Raw genomic sequence first — 20,527 nt, 5'->3', positions numbered from 1 at the left:
GATAAAAATGGACCATAATTTTGATACTAATCAAGTTTTATCTTTGTAGTCATTGTCTATATACACAACCTTTATTTACCGTGTTATTAGAGGCTTTCTATCTTATATTTTCATTTAATTATTATTTCATTAGTATTTAGCTTTTTTTTCTTTTTTGTTTTCTGTTTAGAGGAGCCAGAATATTTAACCTTTTTTGTTAGAATTGGTTTTATTTGCCTTTTATAGCTAACCACTGTTAAAAGTGTGGTGTGTTCCTGTACTTTTCTCTTTGCTCATACATACAAACATGGGAAAAGTTGAGGTTTTTGTTTTTTTTTTTTAAATGGAATCATACTCTACAACTTAATTTTATTATTGATACCACAGTGAGCCAAATTGAGAAGTAGAACTCTAATTTTTTAATACATGCATAATACTAAGTTGCTTTTTTAAAGTCTCCTAGTTTTAAATTCTGTTTCTGTGATTTGAGCTAAATAAAAAAAGCGAAATGACAGAGTCACTTAAAATGTATAAAATTTGGACTTGGGAATATTTAACCAAATGACAGAAGTCATGGAACCAATTTTCTGTTGGGTAGGAGTATCTCTACCTTGCTCAGCAAAAAGGCCTGATAGGTTCAAAGGCCCTTAAATATAGGGCCCCCTCTTCCTATTTGCAAGGTGTGCATCTCTGCACTGGGCAGGGCCGTAGCAGAGACGTCAGTATTTATGCCTCTCAAATTATGTCATCGTACATTTTGATACGTCTTGCATTCAAATATAGATATATCTAAGTTGACCTGAAACCAAGCTGAAGTAATGTCTCACTCTGTTAAAGACTTCTCAGAAGCCTTTCACAACAGCTGAAATGGCTGAATTTAGAGTGTGGATATTTATGTTTTGATCTTGCCTGCCATTGCCTGGCTATGTAACCTTGGCAAGTCATGTCACTTCTCTGGGTTTTCGGTTCCATCGGCAGAATAGGGGAGTTGAACTCATCACCCTAGATGAGTTCCCAGAGTTCTTCTCAATTTGTTGTGTTTTGGTGTTTATGATTCCCTTTTTGTCTTTGCTTAGCCAAAGCTCTAGTTTGCTTCTTATTAAGTCTCAGTACAGTGAGGGGTGATACTAGGGCCAAGTAAAATACACATACGTAAGCATAGTTTGTTTCCCTGATTTTCAGTTGAGACTTGCTAAGGTTTGTGCCACAATTGAAGGTAAGTCTGGAGTGGGGACCCAAGGGGTGGGATTGCAGTTACAGAATTTGAACCATGTTATCCAGAGGGACTGAATAATCCCAGGAGTTGGGATGAGAATATTCTTTATTCCCCAAACATTTCTTTTCTCCGTCAGGTCCTGAAACTTGAATCCTCTTCGAAGTGTTTGCTTCTGCTCTTTTGTGATGCCCCGGCATACACTATGCTGGGGACATCACACCAGTCATGGAACCTGCCCAGGAGTCAGGAGGCAGCCTGTAGGGGCAAGGTAAGTGCGCTGGTTTGTTTTGTAGCTATGTTGTGTGGCTTTGTGAAATGTTAAATATATGCATTTATGCCCTTTGGGATATAAAGTGGCATTTAATCATTATATCCCAAGAAGCATAATAGTTTTAATTGTGCAAAACCGCACAATATAGTTAAAAAATACAACCAAAAGCACAACCCTTCTGCATATCTTTAAAGGCTGATTGCATCTTCCTGAAAGGTTCCATGGCTGGTGTCGCATCTCTTGCATAGTGTTTGTGAGAGCTGTTGATCCCATCAGGGCAGCCCACCACAGCACCTCAGAAGTGGGGAGCAGTGAGTTTTCATGTGACTTTTGTGCCGAGTGCCTCTTCTGAGTGTATTTGGCATGGAAACTAGACTTGACACTTCTTTTTGCAGGATGCCTTTAACCTTAGCTTTGATGGCTGCAGAGTGTGTGTGTTTGATAAAACAAGTGAGTGGATGGTGGCTCTTTGGGCTGACTTGCCTCCTAGTACTTAGGACATGAGAGTATTCACCCTTCATCCTTCCGCTTAGGGGGTGCAGGACAGTGTGTGTGGGTGTGTTCATGAACATCTGGCCACAGAATGGTATGACTGATGGATTCACATGTGAATAATAGCTGACCCGGCTTTCTGAATTGTGGGAAAAACAGATTCATCGAACAGGCCACATCGGACAGTGTTCACCCGAGCCATCGAGGCGTGCGATCTCCACTGGCAGGATAGCCACTTGCAGCACATTATCAGCAGTGACCTATACACCAACTACTGTTACCATGACGACACTGAAAACTCCCTCTTTGACTCCCGCGGGTGGCCCCTCTGGCATGGTAAGTGGCCAAACCGGAAAGACATTTCCATGACTTACTTCTTTGTTTCGTTTCTATAGCATTATTGGAGTGGGAGGTGCAGAGTGGAGGGATTCAGTGGGAGATGGATGAATGCTTGGCAGTAGGAGCTGAGTGTTTCATTCAAATCCAAGTTCAGAAGTAGGTTCTTGTGTCTTTTTAATAGTATTTTGGGGAAAAACATCTTACTATATTTAAATGCTATTTTTATAGACATATCTGACGATGGCAACTTTCTCCCCTTAACTTTTTGTTTTAGAACATGTTCCTACAGCTTGTGCAAGAGTGGACGCATTACGTTCTCATGGGTACCCCAGAGAAGCACTGAGATTAGCAATAGCTATTGTTAACACGTTAAGACGACAGCAACAGAAACAGTTGGAAATGTTCCGAACTCAAAAAAAAGGTGAATGTGAAGGAGTTTGTTTCCATTGGAATGGGATTCTTGGTGATGACATCACTAGATTTTGTCCTCTCTTGAGAGAGATGCCTTTTAAAATTAGAGCAATGGAAATGACTTTGCTCACCACTCATTGGGAATATTTAATAGCTGATCTGTGAGAAATTTTAGGCACATTTTTCCTGGTTGAATGTTGTAAGAGATAAGATTTTTATTTCTTGGGTTAGTTAATTTTTTTAGGGGATAGTTTTTTTTTTTATTGTTCAAGTAATTATTTAGTATGTCTGAATTATTGAAAATGCCAGTTAACCAAATATCTTACTTTGTGAAAGTGCGTTTTAATTCTAACAGTGAGGGGTCTGGGGCCAGACTGTCTATGTTTGAATCCTAGCCATAGGTCACAGCTGGGAGACCTTAGGCAGTGACTGGAGCTCTGTGATTTAGATTCCTCATCTGTGGAATGGGGCTCAGTAGAAGACCTGTCTCTTAAGAGTTGTTGAGAAAATTAAACTAGTTAATCCCTATAAAGCTCTTAAAAGAGCTGGCACAGTGTGTAAGCACTCTAAAACTTTTTACCTGTAACAGTTTGTACTTCAGGACATGGTATTTATTTTAAGTGATCAAAACTCCTGGATTTTTTAAATTCTGTAAATAACATTTGATGAGCTGCCTAACTGACAACACATTTTAATTTAACTTCGCTTCATCTTAGTTCACTATTAATCTTTTAAATTTTAAATAAGTATTACTGAGTAATAGCAGTTGCAGAGAGTTTTATTACACGCATAAGGCCCTGACCAGAAAAAATGTATATATGCTTTTTCTGATTAATCGATGCACTTCTTGTTCCTTCTATAGGTATAAACCTTTTTATATTTCTTTGATTAGGTTTGTTTTTTCACTCTGGAGTTTTGTTGCTTATTCAGAGAGATACTTTTAGTTGCTGGGGGATTTTTTGAGTCATGTTTTTGTTTTTCATCCTTCTGTGATTATACACACACCAAGGATACAGCTAAAATTTATCAAAAGTTGTTGAAATAAGCTGAAGGTTAAAGTGAGCTTTTGTTACAACTTTTAATACCATCTATATCAGACTTATTATAAATGTTAACTAACATTATCATATGTATGATGACAGAAAATTTTTTAGAGTTAAAATTTGAACCAAAAAAGGGGAGCTTAAATGGAATTGGAATGTAATATCCCTGGTGATCACTATTTTGTCCATTTCTTCATGTTCTTCATAACATAACTGATTCCCATATGTTTGCAAACTATCTTGCTTGGACCTTTGGAAAATTTTTCTGAAATACCCCCTCCTCCCAAATATAAACAGTCTATAGCCAGAAGATACCTACTTCTGGAAACTATGAAGGATAGTAATATCCAGGCTAAGAGAGAGTGAGGTATTTTTTATACTGTAAAATTAAAGCTAGGTCATGATGATTATTAGATTAAAAAATCATATTATAAACTTTTCTTAGAAATGTTTAAAATAAATTTAATAAAAATGTTGCAATATCTAAGAAATGAAAAGTGTAAAAATGTTAGTTTGTTTAGGTAAGTTAGAATATATGTTAAGTTAGACTCCTTTGTCTTTGAAACCACTCTTGGACCCATTTCTCTTTTATCTTGTGAGCAATGAAAACTTATTTCAGACTATTCTTAAGTATTACTGTGATTGCATCTCTATACCTATATCTTTCCCTCCCTTTTTTGGTCCATATTTAAAGAATAGGTTTTTCATAGCTGTTATAATTTCAGATTTTCATGACATTTATTTGTTATGTGGTCAAGATTAGGAAATATATACCTTATACATTTTCAGTACTATTTGGCATTGTATGTCAGGTTTTGTTGTTGTTAATTGAGATATAATTGACATAAGATCATATTAGTTCAGGTATACGGTATAATGATTCGATATTTATATATTTCAAAATGATCACCACAGTAAGTCTAGTTAATATCTGTCACCATATATAGTTACACAATTTTTTTCTTGTGACAAGAACTTTTAAGATTTACTCTTAGCAACTTTCAAATATGTAACACAGTATTCTATAGTTGTCATGCTATACATTACATTGCCATGATTTGTTCATTGTGTAAGTGCAAGTTTGTACCTTTGCCCCTTTGACTCCTTTCACTCATATCCACCCCTGCCTCTGGCAACTATCAGTCTGTTCTCTGTATCTAGGAGCTTGGGTTTTTTTTTTAGATTCCACATATAAGAGAGATCATATGGTATTTGTCGTTCTCTTAGTTCACTTAGGTTCTTGATTCTGAAAAAAAATTGTACTCCTTTTTTAAAATTCATTTCCCTCATTTCCGTGTTGTTTTCACTAATTTTTGTGTGGAAAGAAAATAGAGGAAATACTTTATAAATTTTTCTCTCTCGTTTCCATCACTTGGTAATAGATTTATCTGTGTAAGCACAACACTTCCTTTCACCACACACACACACACACACACACACACACACACGCCCCCTACTCCCCCCATCAAACATATATATTTTGTTGTTCTGAGAGTAATACTCATGTTCCTTTTTTCATACTGGTTATGTGTATGAAAGCCAGTGACAGAAACCAAAGGGAGAGACCCTTTCAAGGAATATAGGACCCAGCTTCTATAAATTTGAATACCTTGTGCCAGGCCATTCTTTATTTTTAATGTACTGATAGTTGATAGTCCAAAACCGGAAGACTTCTAAAGGAATACTGGATTCATGGAATGTTTCTTTAGCTATTTGTAAAAAGCCAGTTTTTGTCTTAGATACTTTATGTTGTATATAGATTTCATTATATTTTCCTTTAAGAAGGAGCTACTATTAGTAAACATTTGGATGTAAAATACTGCATTCTTTACAACAAGGAACATATCTTAAAATATTTACAGCTTTTTTCTCAGGACTCTGTAATTTAACATAAGAACTTGAAAAGTGCTACCATTCTGTGAAGAAAATGAAAAGGATACATTTCATCTAAATTATATGTTACCTTCTGTCTGCTATAGTTCCCCTTAAATGCTATAGGCCCTCCCTTAAATGGCATACAGATCCATGATAATGAGGCCTTCCATAGGTGCAAGGGGAGTAGTTTAATGATCTCCATAGGGGAGTCCAGGTTGGACCCAGGTTACCACTGCTCTCTAGTCTCCAGTGTAGATGACCCAGTGAACATTGACTCTGAGGGTATCTTCTTAATATAGGTAGCCAGTGATCATTCCAGGGGGACTTCATAGTCTTCTCTAATGCCACTTTTGGGGAAGTGAGGGGAGTTGTTCCTCGCTTCTCAGATGAAAATTTGGAGCTCATTTGTCCTCATACAACATCATTTAATAGTATAAGTAATAATGTTCACCCAGTACCTTGGACACACGAGTTGACGTTTGGGGGCTGTCCTGGAAAGTTGGCACCATTTATACTGATTTACAGATAGACTTTATGAACACAAAATATTTAACATGTTGGGAGTTATGTGTACCTTTGTTTTTTTCATTAAAGAGGAATTGCCAATTGAATTCAGTACTAATTTGTTAGGATGCCACTATTAAGTGGTAAAGCCTCTCTTCCTCTACTTGTTTCCATCTCTCAATTCCCTTTTCTTACACAGAGCTACCCCATAAAAGCATCACCTCGATAACCAATCTTGAGGGCTGGGTTGGACACCCCCTGGACCCCGTGGGAACTCTTTTCAGCAGCCTCATGGAAGCCTGCCGAATCGAGGATGAAAACTTCTCTGGGTTCTCCGATTTTACAGGTAACACTGGTGGCATTCTCTCATGTGCTTTTCTCCCTTCAGCTCTGAGTGGCGTTAGTCATTGTTTTTGTCACAGTTTGTTTTATGAATCCATAGGGTTAATAGTACTTACAGTGAGCAGGGGAGCAAGGAAAGCGTGCTTTTGTGGAAGGCTTTACAAACTGGGAAAAGTCTTAGAATCGACAGTTGGCAGCATGTGTTAAGAACCTTAAAGATACTGGGCGCCTGGGTGGCTCAGTCAATTAAGCGTCTGCCTTCGGCTCAAGTCATCGTCCCAGGGGCCTGGGATGGAGCCCTGCATTGGGCTCCCTGCTCAGCGGGGGAGTCTGCTTTTCTCTCTACCCTCCGCCCTGCTCATGCTCTCTCTCTATCTCACTCTTTCTCTCCCAAATAAATAAATAAAAAATCTCTAAGAACCTTAAAGATACTTATTTTCTTCTAGCCAGTGATTCTGCATCTAAGAATTTATCTGCATTTATGACTGTTTTTCAGCATCATGATTTAAAATAAAGATGTGTATCATAGCATTTAAAACTAGAAATTTGCCTGCATTAGAAGTTTCTTGTCACTTAAATGGGTTGTAGTCTACTTTAAGAGAAGTATCTAATGTCATTAAAAGTGTTTTACATCACACATTCCTATAAAGCAGTGTTTTGAAATTTATCTCTGCCTCTTGAGACTTAAGCATCATCCCTAAAATGACTGCCCATGGCCTGTGGATGGAGGTGTGGGAGGCAGGAAGGATTGTCCCTCGGCTGCTGTCATGCCTGGGTGAACTCAGAGGATTAATTATATTGCACCTCCGTAATTTCTCCTGTGGTGTTTGCCTTCATGGGTTATGGGTGCCCCAAACTCTATCAAGACTGTGAAAAGTATGACACTGACTTCCCTTTCCTTGGGAGTTTGCTGGTTAAACTTTGTTAACATTTCTAAGGGAAATACTTTAACAGAGATAAGAGAATGCTCAAAGAATCATTCCTCTTTTGGTAACTGATGACTCTTTGGTAAGAGAAAGGACCTTGAAATTGGATTATGAATGTTGTGTTCTCTCCCTTTCTCATTAAATTTCAACATTGTGATAACAGTTTGGAAACTTTTTTTTTAATGCCATGCTTTAAAGACTTGGTACCTATTGTAGTCATGTAATTTTGCTCTTGTTTAAAGTCTTTTTTCACTCTTAAGTATTCTTATGATGTCTTCTTAGAAGATTTGTAGGGGTTTTTTGGTGATTCATTTTCACTGGGAGAAAAATGTTTGTAAATTCATTCCCCCAAAACACACGTATCTGGTCATTCATGGTCATGTTTTAAAAGATCCTAGAAAATCATTATATAGTTCTCAAATAATTCATTTTTCAGTACTGGGTAAAAGAAATACTCACACCTATCAGTACAGGCCAAAGTAGTATCTGAACTCTGATTTCGTTTGTGACATTTTACAGAGAATATGGGACAGTGCAAGTCTCTGGAATACCAACATCTACCTGCACACAAATTCTTAGAAGAAGGGGAATCCTATTTAACACTAGCTGTGGAAGTAGCCCTGATAGGGCTGGGACAGCAGCGTATCATGCCTGATGGGCTGTACACACAAGAGAAGGTTTGCCGGAATGAGGAGCAGCTCATTTCCAAGCTTCAGGAAATTGAATTGGATGACACACTGGTGAAAATTTTTCGCAAGCAAGCAGTCTTCCTATTAGAAGGTAGTGTGATAAAGAAGTTTTCCACTTGTTTTGCCAATTTTATTGAGGCCCTAAGCTTTCTTTATGTTGGGAGTATTGCTTGAATGCGTTCAGTATGGTAGTTATTCTGATTGGTATGGTCATAGGAATGTTTACTATCCAAAAAGTAGTACCACTTAATCAAAAAGTATAGATGTTCAGATGTGTGTCGTTTGATTTAAGTGGTCGTGTAAGATAGCCTGTTAGAAATGAGCCCCATTGAATGTCACAAACTTTGAAAAGGACTGTTGTTATTTAGTCTGTGCTGTTACTGAGATAAATGCAAGTTTGGTATTTAGTGAGTTATCGCTGGTAGCCATGTACCTATTTGCTTGATCAATTAAATAATGAAATGGAAATTCGTTGGCATTCCTCTGAATTATTATTATGGCTGTTACATGACATCTGGGTTTTGAGTATGTCATTTGCACATGCTAGCAAAGGACTGGAGGCTGCAGGAATGAATTTCCACTGTGCTAATTATTTCAGAGAACTCATTAGGCATAGATTCACCAAGTTTAAAGTTTCGTGGACTCTCTAAGGCAAAGTCTAATTTTCTTCCTTTTATAAGGTCAAGAGCTGAATGGCCTAAGAAATTTTGGTTGGCATTATTTTTAAAAAGTGTTTTGTTTTGTTTTGTGTTTTGTTTTTGTTTTTTTCTGGAAAAGAGTAAGTGTAATGAGTGTAATAGCCTAATCTTTTACGCAAATTTAGGTGATGCCTAATTGGTAAAATTGCTTCTGTCTCTTCAGTACGTGGGTGCTATTATTGTGGGATTCTCTGTGATTGATAGGGTAATAAAGTGTGGTGTGTTCATCTTATATTCAGAACTGCTGCAATACGGGGAAGGGACTTAGAGAAAATAACATTTCACAACCTCTTTTATTTGTCCAAAGCTAAAGATCTCTTTGAAAGAAAATATTTTCATCAAATATATTACACATTTGTATGTTTCAGAAGTGCATTTTAAAGGGAAAATGTTATTTAAAAAATAAATTAAAGGGAAAATGTTCTTAATATCATGCTTAATTTTGGTAAAATTCCTGATATTAATTTTTTGAAGCCCTCACCTTAATGTTTTTTTTCCTTCTAAAGATAAAAAAAAGCCTATCTTGGCAAATTTCAAGTGATCTTCATTCTTTCATTACTGTTTTGTTTTGGTTTCCTCCTATATAGTTCCTTTTGATATAAGCAGTATCATTAGCCACAAACTCTTACTGCTATCCCTGGCTCTTAGTAACCAACTCTTGATTGCCATTATACTGAAGGACAGGAAGAGTATGTGTGTTTTTCAGAGTTGATAGTGTCTGATACCTGTTTATCATTTGCCTTTTTGGATGTCTCCATGTTCATTACTCATGAATATTTTAAAACTTTTTCTTAGTTTTTGACTAGTGCATCTCTCCCCATTAAACATTTTTTTTTTTTTTTAAACTGTGCCTGATATGGAGTGCTTTTTGACTCATCACAGCCTCTTTTCCTTTCCTGGTCCTGCTAGGGCTGTAGAAAGTGGGTAGTGCAGGACAGGAAGCAGTCCAAAGGGAAGCCGAGGGACCATTTCTATAAACTCCCGAAAATAAGCACTCCGTGTGAGTTCACGACACTGGGGCACCAAGTTCTTCATGTATTTACACTCTGGAAATTTCAGGGGCAAAGAAGTTAGCAGACACTAACTATTCTGAAATAAAAGATGCTAACTTTTTCTGAAAAAGAAAAAGCAGTAACCCTGTATTGTTGCTGTGTGTTAATCACTTTTGACCACAATACAATACTGGCATATTGGATCAGTTGATATATTGGTAAAGCATTTCTGGGAGTTCAGGGATTACAGTCATTATTAATCCGTAAATAATTCTGTGATGCCTGACTGAATATTTTTCTTGTTGGGAGGTGTCATAACATTAAGTGTTGATTATGCATCCTGGAGTTTTGTGTTTGTTTGTTTTTGCATAGCATGAAAAGGTAACTTGATGATTTAAGGGAAACACTGAAAGGAAATGGAGGAGAAATGAAGAAAATGGATAATCTACAAATTTGCTATAATGAGAACTTCAGTAAAATAAGAGTGTTTTAGTCTGCCCAGGCTGCCATAACAAAATACTTGCAGAGTGGGTGGCTTAAGCAATAGAAATTTCTCACAGTTCTGGAGGCTGGGAAGTCCAAGGTCAAAATGCTTGTCAGTTAAATTTCTGGTGAGCCCTCTCTTCCTGTCTTATAAATGTCTGTCTTCTCCTTGTGCCCTCACAAGGCAAAGGGGGAGAGAGAGCAAGAGAGCTCTCTGATGTCTGTTCTTATAAGGACACTAATCCTGTTGGATCAGGGCCACACCCTGTGAACTCATTTCACCTTCACTACCTCTGTGTAAAGGCCCTATCTCCAAGTACGGTCACACTGGGAGTTGGGGCTTCAGCATTTGAATTGGGGTGGGGAATATAAACATTCAGTACATAATAATAATAATTTAAAAATTTGGCTAAAGGCAGAACCATGATGCTGTATCAACTTTTGAAGACTTTTGGGTCACTAAAACATTTTTAAATGTCTTAAAGATAGGAAGGGTAATAGATTTGGTAAAATTAGAAACGTAGGATGGATTTTAGTTTGCCTAGGTAAATAAGATTTTATGAAAATATGATTTTCAAAGTACTTAAATAATGAGCAATTAAAAATACTAAACAAAAAATAAAATAATGAAATGTTAAAATAATCTCTGTTGAAATGATCTAGACTGTATTGTGCTCCTACCCAGTGCCTAGTTCAGTAACTCCTCTCACCATTTCTTCTGAACTGCCATTTCTTGCATTCTAAACTCTTCGCCAGACTGATTTTTCTCATGGAAAACAAATGTATTATGTCCTTTGAGCAGCAGTGTCATGGTTCATAATTCTAGAAATCGTGAAACAGATGTTACCCAAAGGTGACATGGAAACTAATTTATTAAACACTTTACAGGAACTAAACCTCAAAGTACCTAAGTGGAAAGTAGTTGAACTAACCACTGTGGTTTCCTTTCAAAATTTATTTTAAAATTCGGTATCGCCTTTCTTAGGGGCAGCATTCAGAGAGCACACAGGGGAAGTTAGCTCTGCCACCATTCCTGTCATAACTTACTAAGAAATGAATTTTGACAGCTTAAATGTAATTTTGCTTTTGAAATTGGTCTTTTGGAGCCCCCAAAGTGGTAGATTTCCAGTTACTTTAATTTTTTTTTTCTTTTGCCTATGGTGAGTATCAAATGGGTTACTAACTATTCTTTTATTATGAATCACTTTCTGAGAATTAATATCTATTTCTGCTTATTAGAAGCAACAGTGTTTAAAGTCTTTGTATTGGGATTTGTGGTTTAGATGCCTCCCGTGAGGCAGAGCACTCTTTTCTGGAAACCCGGCTTGTCTGTGCCCTTAAGACTGATTGAGTCCAGGGGCAGATTCCAAAGTTAAGCCGCAGAGTCATCTGTGCATTTGAAAATCTGGATGCTCAGATGTTAAACATTGAGAATGTTTTTTGAATTCAGATGTTTCTTGAATTCAGTGAGATGTTGTGCTTTGGAGGGTTTCTTTCTCTGAAGCAGTTATAATATGAAAAAGCTCTGCCCCCTAGTTCTGTGATTCTCATTTTAGCTGTGGTACAGTTAGTTGGGGGACTGTTCCTGAAGTGAATTCAATATTGGCTACTATACCCTGTAAAATCATTTTTGACTAAGAATTGTATTTCTTTCTACTATGTCACTTTGATTACATTCTTAACTAGATTAGCTTGTATATGTTATAACTTTACATAAAAATTTTAAAAAATATACTTTACAAGAAGTCTTAGTTCCTTTTTTAGGAATGTAAAATGTGTATGCTCTCTTCCCACAGCCGGACCATATAGTGGTTTAGGCGAAATAATCCATCGGGAGAGCGTTCCAATGCACACATTTGCCAAGTATCTCTTCACCTCTCTCCTACCTCATGATGCTGAATTGGCATACAAAATTGCACTGAGAGCGATGCGGTACGTATTCACAGCCCGGCCGGGCAGAGGCGATCCAGATTCCCCACGGGGAAGAATGGCTGTTCACTGACTTCTCATTCATTCATATTTCTTGTAGGCAGCAGAAAAGCTAAAGAAACTATTTATGCTTCTTGGATTGTTATAGTGGTGGTTTGTTTGTTGGTTTGCTTGGCTTTTGTTTCACAGTAAGGGAAGAACTGTATCCTAGACTGCTTCGTACTTGTGCTCTTGGTGGCTTTTTCCTTATTTCTCTTGAAGCTAGAATTTGGGAATTAGAGAACAATTTTAGGCCAAGTTTAATCATAAGGGAGCACCAATTGAAACCTTCCTAAATAGTTGGTTGTTTTGAAAAAATTAGATTTTTGAAGCAGTGGTAAATAATAAGTATACTTGCCTGAATGTAATAACTGAGGGAGCCCTTCACACCTGCTTTAATCCCACATTCCATCATTAGTGCGGGAAGGCCTTAGGATCACCAAAACACCTTTGTGCTCAACTGGAGGATGAGGGAAGATGGGGCCTGCGGCTAGGGTTGAAGGCATCACTGTTAGGCATCTTCCAGGACCTGCTCTCCGCACTCTGACTGCTTCCAGCCCCTCCTTTACAATAATAATAATAATCAGAAAATGTTGTTCTCTGCCACTGACCTTTCTATTTTCACTTTCCTTTTTAAAGTCTATTCACCAAATATTTTTATCATGAATTTGTCTAGGTGAGTATTTTTTAATGAATTCAGGATTGTAGTTTTCAATCTTCTATGTTGCCTATTAAACCTTAAGGACCTGAAAGTCATATCCACCTTTCTTAAAACATGAGATTTTTTTCTTTTTTAAAAAATTAAAACACTCCTATGTGAAAGTGCAGATTAGACCCAGTTATAGTCACCAAAGACAAACCATGTACACACCCAAGAGCTTGAGGTGTTGGAGAATACTTTGATCCCATAGAATCTTTTCACCAGAGATTCTCTGTCTGCAACCAGTGTAGTGGATTCAAAAGAAATTCTTGTTTGTATGAGGGTAGTTTATGTCTTTCAGGGGGCCTCTTTTCTGTGCAGTGAGTGAGTGAGTGGGTGGGTGGGTGTGTGTACGTACCTACGTGTGTGTCAGTGTGTATTGAGGCTGACATCCTTTAACTTGGCATTCTTCCCTTGGCACCATGAGATCTCATTAACCTATCAGAGAAACCTTGTGAAATTCTCATCTGTTTTTAAAAATACCCCCAAATAAATTAATAACTAACATAAGTAAAAATAATGAAATTATTTTCATTATTTAGTGGGTGCCCCACACCCACTAAATTACTTTATGCCCCTTGGTTTGTATTTTAGGGCACAGTTTTGTAAGTAAGTGCCTATTCCCATTTTTGGAAGCTGAAATAGAAGTTGTCAGACAAAGACAGATACTCAGCTCTATACTTCTTAAATCTTAAGAATTTGCTCCTATTGTAAAGAGAAGAATGCTAATGTTTCAGTGCCACCAGATGCTATTGCTATGACCACTGTAAAGTTGAAGGGTAAAATGTGATAAGGTTTCTCTGTGATTCTGGCTTATGGGAAGGTATCTGTGAGGTGGAAAGGCTTGCTTTTCTAACACTCAGAAACTCATTTATGTTTGTCCTTGGTTGCTGCCAAGGCAGTTTGTTTATGGGGGATCCTAGTGGGGCACTGGGGGATTATTTTCCACCTCTTTTCTTCTCCTTGCCACTACTTCTGCTAAAGGACTGCTGTGGAAGGGAGGTAGTGTGACCTACTAGAGCATCTTAAGGCACCAGGGGAACAGGCAAGAAAAGAGACCTGTAGCTTACTTGCTTCTTAGTCTTTCTGGAAGTGGGGGAACGGTGGGGGAGCTGGAAAAGGGTGTTTTTAGCACTCATTTTCTCATCTTTTCAGGGCTGTTGACTAGTTTCCTCTACAGCAACTCTGGAAAGATCTGCTGGTGAACACAGGAACATTCTGGGTTTTTTGAAAAGTTAAATAGTAACTCCACCAAAATTCTTATTACTTAATTGCCTACCTTGCCACTCTTTAATGCGCTAACATCTCTTTGTCCCTAGATAAAAGGAAAAGAAAGTGAGGCATTTGGCCTGCCTGAACAGTAACTCTCTTGGGTGGGACCCCAAGGCCAGCATCACACTCTGACTGTGTTAATTCCTCTTGGTCCTTAGCTCTTACTCCCTAACACTGGTATACTTGAGTTGAGGTCAGTGTTTGGATGACTGTGAAGGAATAACTGCAGTTGTAGCTACTCTGCTAATCTCTTCGGTACTTATATTTGGAAGAGATCGCTAAGCATGTGCTCTGTTTTCAGTAATTGTTCTTTATTTGTCGACATATTCTTAATCAAAAGATAGATTGATTGAAATCAGAGATTACACTGAATTTAAGCAAGGCTGTCAAAGGACAAATACTTGGATCATTTGCATTCATCATCTCTGAGAGAGTTGATACAACATATTCTAACTATAAATTCCTAAAGTAATAAGGAACTAATTCTGCAGGAAGTATGAATCTATGGAAAGGAGGCCATTTTTGTTTAACTTCCCCCTTATTTTGTGTTTTAATGAGTTAGCTTATCCATTTCAGCTATCCACTGTTCCCTGACTGTTGTAATCTCAGTCTTAAATGTTCATTCACTTGCCTCTGAATTTCTGTTGACTTTTACTTTTTATTGAGTGTGATAAGATTCAAAAATTTTATAGTAGGTGAACATCAAGTTTTGTGTTTCAGATCTCTTCAGTGTTCCATATCTTAATTTTCTTGAATATTGCAGTTTTTTGAATGATGGTAAAGAAAAGAAATCTCTTAGGTTTGAGTACTGAGCAATTAACAAGGTGTCTTTGGCATCCAGATAGCAGAGTGTAGCTGTACCAGCTCTTCCTGCACCCAGGACCTGAACAGTTTCTCCCACCATCTACCCACTCATCTGCCTTCTGACCAGATCCTGTGGCCAAGGGGATGAACAAGGAATAACTAGGAACCAACTGTCTTGTCTTCTCATTACAGGTTACTAGTATTGGAATCTACTGCTCCGACGGGAGACCTCACCCGCCCACACCATATTGCGTCAGTCGTTCCCAACCGGTATCCTCGTTGGTTCACTCTAAGCCACATAGAATCCCAGCAGTGTGAGCTGGCGTCCACCATGCTGACTGCAGCCAAAGGTACTGGATTGTCCTGAGGCCTCATGGTTATTGTGTTAGTTTGCCTTTTTTCTTTTTTTAAAGGATTATGTTTTCTATCAAATTGTCAATCGTGGTGCCAATGTCCAGATGTAGGGGATCCTTTTCCTTAGATGTTAGCCTATGAGGTAGGATGGGTGCTGCTCACTTGAGCCTGACATTTTCCTCTTTTAATTGCATCATTAAACTTGGTGCTGGCTGAGTTTAGGTTTAGTTGCCACACCATGTAAATGGTGGTTCAGGTTCAGAAGCAGATTAAAATGTTAGGTTACATTTTTTTTTCCTCCCTGAAATATTCACCAAAAATATGTAATAGGAACTGGGAGGGCTTTGTGCTATCTCATGTTGGTTCTGGTTAATACGTGCTTTTAGTCACTAGGGGTGTGTCTTGGTGTATCCTTTTTGTGAAACTGCGATTCATAGGCATTTCAGTAACTCTGGGACCCTCAGTTGTAGTAACATTTGTGCTATATGTGAACATTTCAGGTAAATTAACTGGTGCTTTATGTTTTGTTTTTTTTCCTTTTTTTCCTCCTTTGTGTGTGTGTGTGTGTGTGTGTGTGTGTGTGTTGTGGTTGTTTGATGTTTGGTTTGGTTTGGTTTGGTTTTCCCTTGTTTGTTGCAGGCGATGTTCGGAGGCTGGAAACAGTATTAGAATCCATCCAGAAAAACATTCACTCCTCATCCCACATCTTCAAGCTTGCCCAAGATGCATTTAAAATAGCAACTCTCATGGACAGTTTGCCAGACATCACTCTTTTGAAAGTGTCTCTGGAACTGGGCCTGCAGGTACGTGACTGGTGGTCTTTCCTGGGGCCCCAAGGACTGCTAAATAAAGGCACCATCTCAGGTTGTTTCTGTTTGGATATTTTAGTGCAGCCACATGACTCTTCAGTGCACAGAGCTGTTAGATTTCAGGAGAGCACTGTGCTTCAGAGCTGCGGTCATTCCCAGCCGAACCAGACTGCTGCTTGAGGTGCAGGGACTGTACTTTTAGAAGCCCTATTTTTGTCCTTCAATAAAAAAGGTCATTTTCTGAATTATAGCCTTAACATCACTGTTTCTACTTTAGCGAATAGAGGAGATTATCTCTAGTAAGAGACTTAAGTGAAACTATCATGTATAAAAAAGAATCAGTTGTTAGGGTTAAAGTTTTAGAGGAAGTATGAATTTTTATTGATGTTTGCATTTTCATAATAGATGGTCAGTTCTAGCTCCTTTTTATAACTCTGAGAATATTCGGTAAAGGAGGAGTGATTGGTCCAGGGTCCAGTTTTCACCTTTCCAGAGACCTGCTTAGACGTTTTACCAAGGACATTTTGAGTTAGTCATACAGATAGATGTTTGCTTCCTTATAGTTTCTAAAAAAAATTACTGTGTAAACCAGGGACTGAAAAGTTTATATTTTGACTTTTCTAAGGAATTCTCTTTTAACATTTGCTTTTTTTTGTAACCATTAAAAGCAGTGAAAGAAATTGTTATCTAATTACCTTAAGTATGGGGAATAGAATGCCCTGATTAGATGATTAATCTGTTTTTTTAGTTATGGATTCTCCTTATGATGATTAATAAAGTTTAAGGATTAGATTACAGGAAAGTACACTTACCGTATATAGTACTGTACAAGCAGAGAATATAGGGGATTGCATTTAAGCTATACAATGACATTTTAGAAGTCTCTTTTTAAAAATAAATTGATGCTAGTTGGCTTATTTTTATCACTTGCCTCATAGGCAGAAAGACCCATTAACGAACTTTCTGGTTATTTGGAATTCTGGCAGGTTTTTTTGGATAAATGGCAGATTACTGAGAACTTAGTCCCTGCCTTATTCTCTCTAGGACCCAAGAAGGAATCCCACAACACCTTTCTGAGGCTTTAGGCATGTCATGTCCCAGATGTTCTGAATGGGGGAAGCAGTAAGAGATGGATAGTTTTATTTGGGGATATTATTAGAAAGTGAAAAACAAAATCAGATGACTAATGATGCCAAAAATGATTTCTTTCCGTAGACCTAGGGTTATCTTCATGATCACCAGGAAAAACAGCAACCAGAGATTGAAGGGATAATTAAAATGATTATTCTAAAATACCTCTTTGCCAACTGAGGATTCCTAGTCAGAATTCATTCATGAGAAGCCTCAAAAATCTAGACCATGGAATTTGTTAAAGCTGAGGAGGAGAAGAGGGCATGGACTGTGCTTAATGTTGCAGTCTAGCCCTCTCATTCTGCAGATGAGAAAAGTGATTAATTGAGCAACTTGCCCAGGATGCTGCATCTGGTCAGTCAGCCCACCTGGAGTAGAATGTGGGCCTTCTGTCTCCTAGGCTGGGGAGCCATGAACGAATTCAAATTGATATGCAGAACTTGGCTCTAAATATGGCTCTCCATCCTTCTGGTAGCAGGGAATATTCCTAGTAGTTTATGCCTTGGGATGAATTGTTTCCTTTTCCATTGACGTAGATTAATCTTACGAAACATTTTGTTATCCTGTCTTTATAGGTTATGCGAATGACACTGTCAACCTTAAATTGGCGACGGCGGGAGATGGTGAGGTGGCTGGTAACGTGTGCTACTGAAGTGGGTAGGTAAACTCTGGATTGGGAGCTTTCCCAGGGGCCTCATGGTCGGATTTAACTCGTCATTTACAAATATAAGAATGTTTTCTGTCTTTTACCTTGAATTTTCCAAGGCTCCTTGCTCCTCCTAGCAACCTATAGGGTCTTCCCTAGCCCCTGCCTTCAACCTTTAGTTATACACACTCACATTGTTCTTCTTCCAAAAGATCACATTTGTGGGATTTCAGACTCTTTTAAAATTAAGTCACTGAGTAAATACTTTTTTTTGCTGCTCTGTCACTCTCTTAAGGTGCTTTTGGTAACTTTTTGTGATAATCAGGTTTATAATTTTATATTAAAGAGTTCCAGAGTTAATCCTTAGTAGGTTGGAAACCACCTTTGAAACTAACTTGAGACTGTGGGTTAGTGGTTCAGTCCATTTTAGTGAAAATAATATGAAGCTATCTAGTTGTGCTGAGATTTTTCTTTATCGTCTGAGGGCATATGTCATTGTATCCAGCAGATAAATGATTACTGGGTGTGGGGTAGGTCAGCTTTCAGGTATGTGAAAGCTAGGCATAGGAAGATCCTTCTGGTTGCCCATAATCTGCATTTGGTGAGACCCGTCAACCAACTGTTTCCCCTCTCTAGCAGTAAATCGGTCCCAAAGAAAACTACATTTCCAGTAGGAATGCCAACAAACAAAGTGGTGGTTGCCTTAAATAAATGTTGGTTCAATTGTCCATCTCCCTTCCTGTTTGCATCAAAAAAGGGTACACACTTCTTCCTGAGAGGACACTGCCTCCTCAGTGTTTAGATCCTGTAAAATCATTTTTGTTTTTTTCTTTTATTAATCCTAATGGTTTGTTACTTTGGAAAAAGGGAAATTGGTCTTAATATAAAAATTATATTATTAAATTGTTGAAGTGATGCTTCGGTGAAGCAATACAAAGATAATACCAGTTGAAGAACTGCTGTACAACTTCCCTAACCCTGTACCAAGGTATATACCTAACGTCTCTTTGAGATTTTCGTACCTTCTCTTTAAATCACTCACAGTTAGGCTTTTCCTATACGGCTCAGGCATATTGGGTCTCTGCACTTAAAATGGTTATTTTATAAAGATCTTGTCAGTTATCTCCAACATCTGAGTCATCCGTAGGTCTGCTTCTGTTGACTCTTTTCTCTTGATGATGGTGCACATTTTTCTGCTTCTTTGTGTGTCTTAAATCATTTTGTATTGTGTATACTTGAAAGTTACAAACACACATACCACATAAAAAGTCTGTATTTTGGTGAGAGTCATAGTTTCCTCTGCCTCAGATTCTGTAGTGGGGAACTGACAGGAGGCCCCAGTGAACTAGAACTCATTAGCAAAAAGCCATTTTCTGAAATGGCAAAGCAGCATAGTGCAAATACCAGCTCCCGAGGAAGTTTATTACAGGAAGTTCATGTTCCTTTCAGGCATTTCCCTGAATAACAATCTATAATGACCTTATTCTAAAAGGTTGCTCCCAGGCCCATTAGCTTACAGGATCCTCTGGCCTAGCTCATGTCCTGTGCTGGTTAACCATGTAAGCATTGATTATGAGGTGGACATAAGGCAAGACCTTTGGGCAGCCTCCTCGTCAGTAATAGGGCTTCTCTGTGTTCCTTGAAGGTGTTTATGCCCTGGACAGCATCATGCAGAGCTGGTTTACCCTCTTTACTCCCACTGAGGCCACAAGTATAGTTGCGACCACCGTGATGTCCAACAGCACCATCGTCCGCCTCCACCTGGACTGCCACCAGCAGGAAAAGCTGGCCAGCAGTGCCCGGACACTTGCATTGCAGTGTGCCATGAAGGACCCTCAGAACTGTGCCCTCTCCGCGCTGACCTTGTGTGAAAAGGATCACATTGCTTTTGAGACGGCGTACCAAATTGTTCTTGACGCTGCTACGACTGGCATGAGCTACACCCAGCTCTTTACAATAGCACGGTACATGGAGCACCGCGGGTACCCCATGAGGGCCTACAAGCTGGCCACCCTGGCCATGACCCATCTCAACCTGAGCTACAATCAGGACACACACCCTGCCATTAATGACGTTTTATGGGCCTGTGCGCTCAGCCACTCCCTTGGTAAAAATGAGCTCGCGGCTATAATACCTCTGGTGGTCAAGAGTGTCAAGTGTGCAACGGTACTGTCAGACATTTTGCGCAGGTGCACTCTGACCACTCCTGGCATGGTGGGACTTCACGGAAGGAGGAACTCTGGTAAGCTCATGTCACTGGACAAGGCCCCCTTGAGGCAACTCTTGGATGCCACAATTGGGGCCTACATCAACACGACGCACTCACGACTCACACACATCAGCCCTCGGCATTATAGTGAGTTTATCGAGTTCCTCAGCAAGGCCCGAGAGACCTTCTTAATGGCGCATGATGGACACATTCAGTTTACACAGTTTATTGACAACCTGAAACAAATCTACAAAGGCAAAAAGAAACTGATGATGTTGGTTCGGGAGAGGTTTGGTTGATAGAACTTGTATGAATGGGGGTGGGGGGTGGGAATGGGAGGGATGGTTTGTTTTTACTTGAGCCTGCCTTTGTAC

At 38.7% G+C, this 20,527-nt stretch overlaps 1 protein-coding gene across 1 annotated transcript in view; it reads left to right on the top strand.

Annotated features, from left to right (window-relative positions):
• Positions 1-20,527, top strand: part of ZSWIM6 (zinc finger SWIM-type containing 6) — a 188,342-nt gene that overhangs the window by 166,021 nt on the left and 1,794 nt on the right. The window contains exons 6-14 of the mRNA XM_078067286.1: positions 2,118-2,294; positions 2,572-2,718; positions 6,330-6,476; positions 7,918-8,178; positions 12,057-12,192; positions 15,197-15,354; positions 15,998-16,161; positions 17,874-17,955; positions 19,590-20,527. The exon at positions 19,590-20,527 is cut by the window's right edge and continues 1,794 nt beyond it. Coding sequence (XP_077923412.1) covers positions 2,118-2,294; positions 2,572-2,718; positions 6,330-6,476; positions 7,918-8,178; positions 12,057-12,192; positions 15,197-15,354; positions 15,998-16,161; positions 17,874-17,955; positions 19,590-20,452 — 2,135 coding nt within the window. The 3' untranslated portion in view covers positions 20,453-20,527. The remainder of the gene's footprint in view (positions 1-2,117; positions 2,295-2,571; positions 2,719-6,329; positions 6,477-7,917; positions 8,179-12,056; positions 12,193-15,196; positions 15,355-15,997; positions 16,162-17,873; positions 17,956-19,589) is intronic.

The sequence above is a fragment of the Halichoerus grypus genome, chromosome 2, assembly GCF_964656455.1.
Source record: "Halichoerus grypus chromosome 2, mHalGry1.hap1.1, whole genome shotgun sequence".
NCBI lineage: Eukaryota > Metazoa > Chordata > Mammalia > Carnivora > Phocidae > Halichoerus > Halichoerus grypus.
Note: the sequence above shows the minus strand (reverse complement) of the source record. Positions and strands in the feature narration are given on the sequence as shown.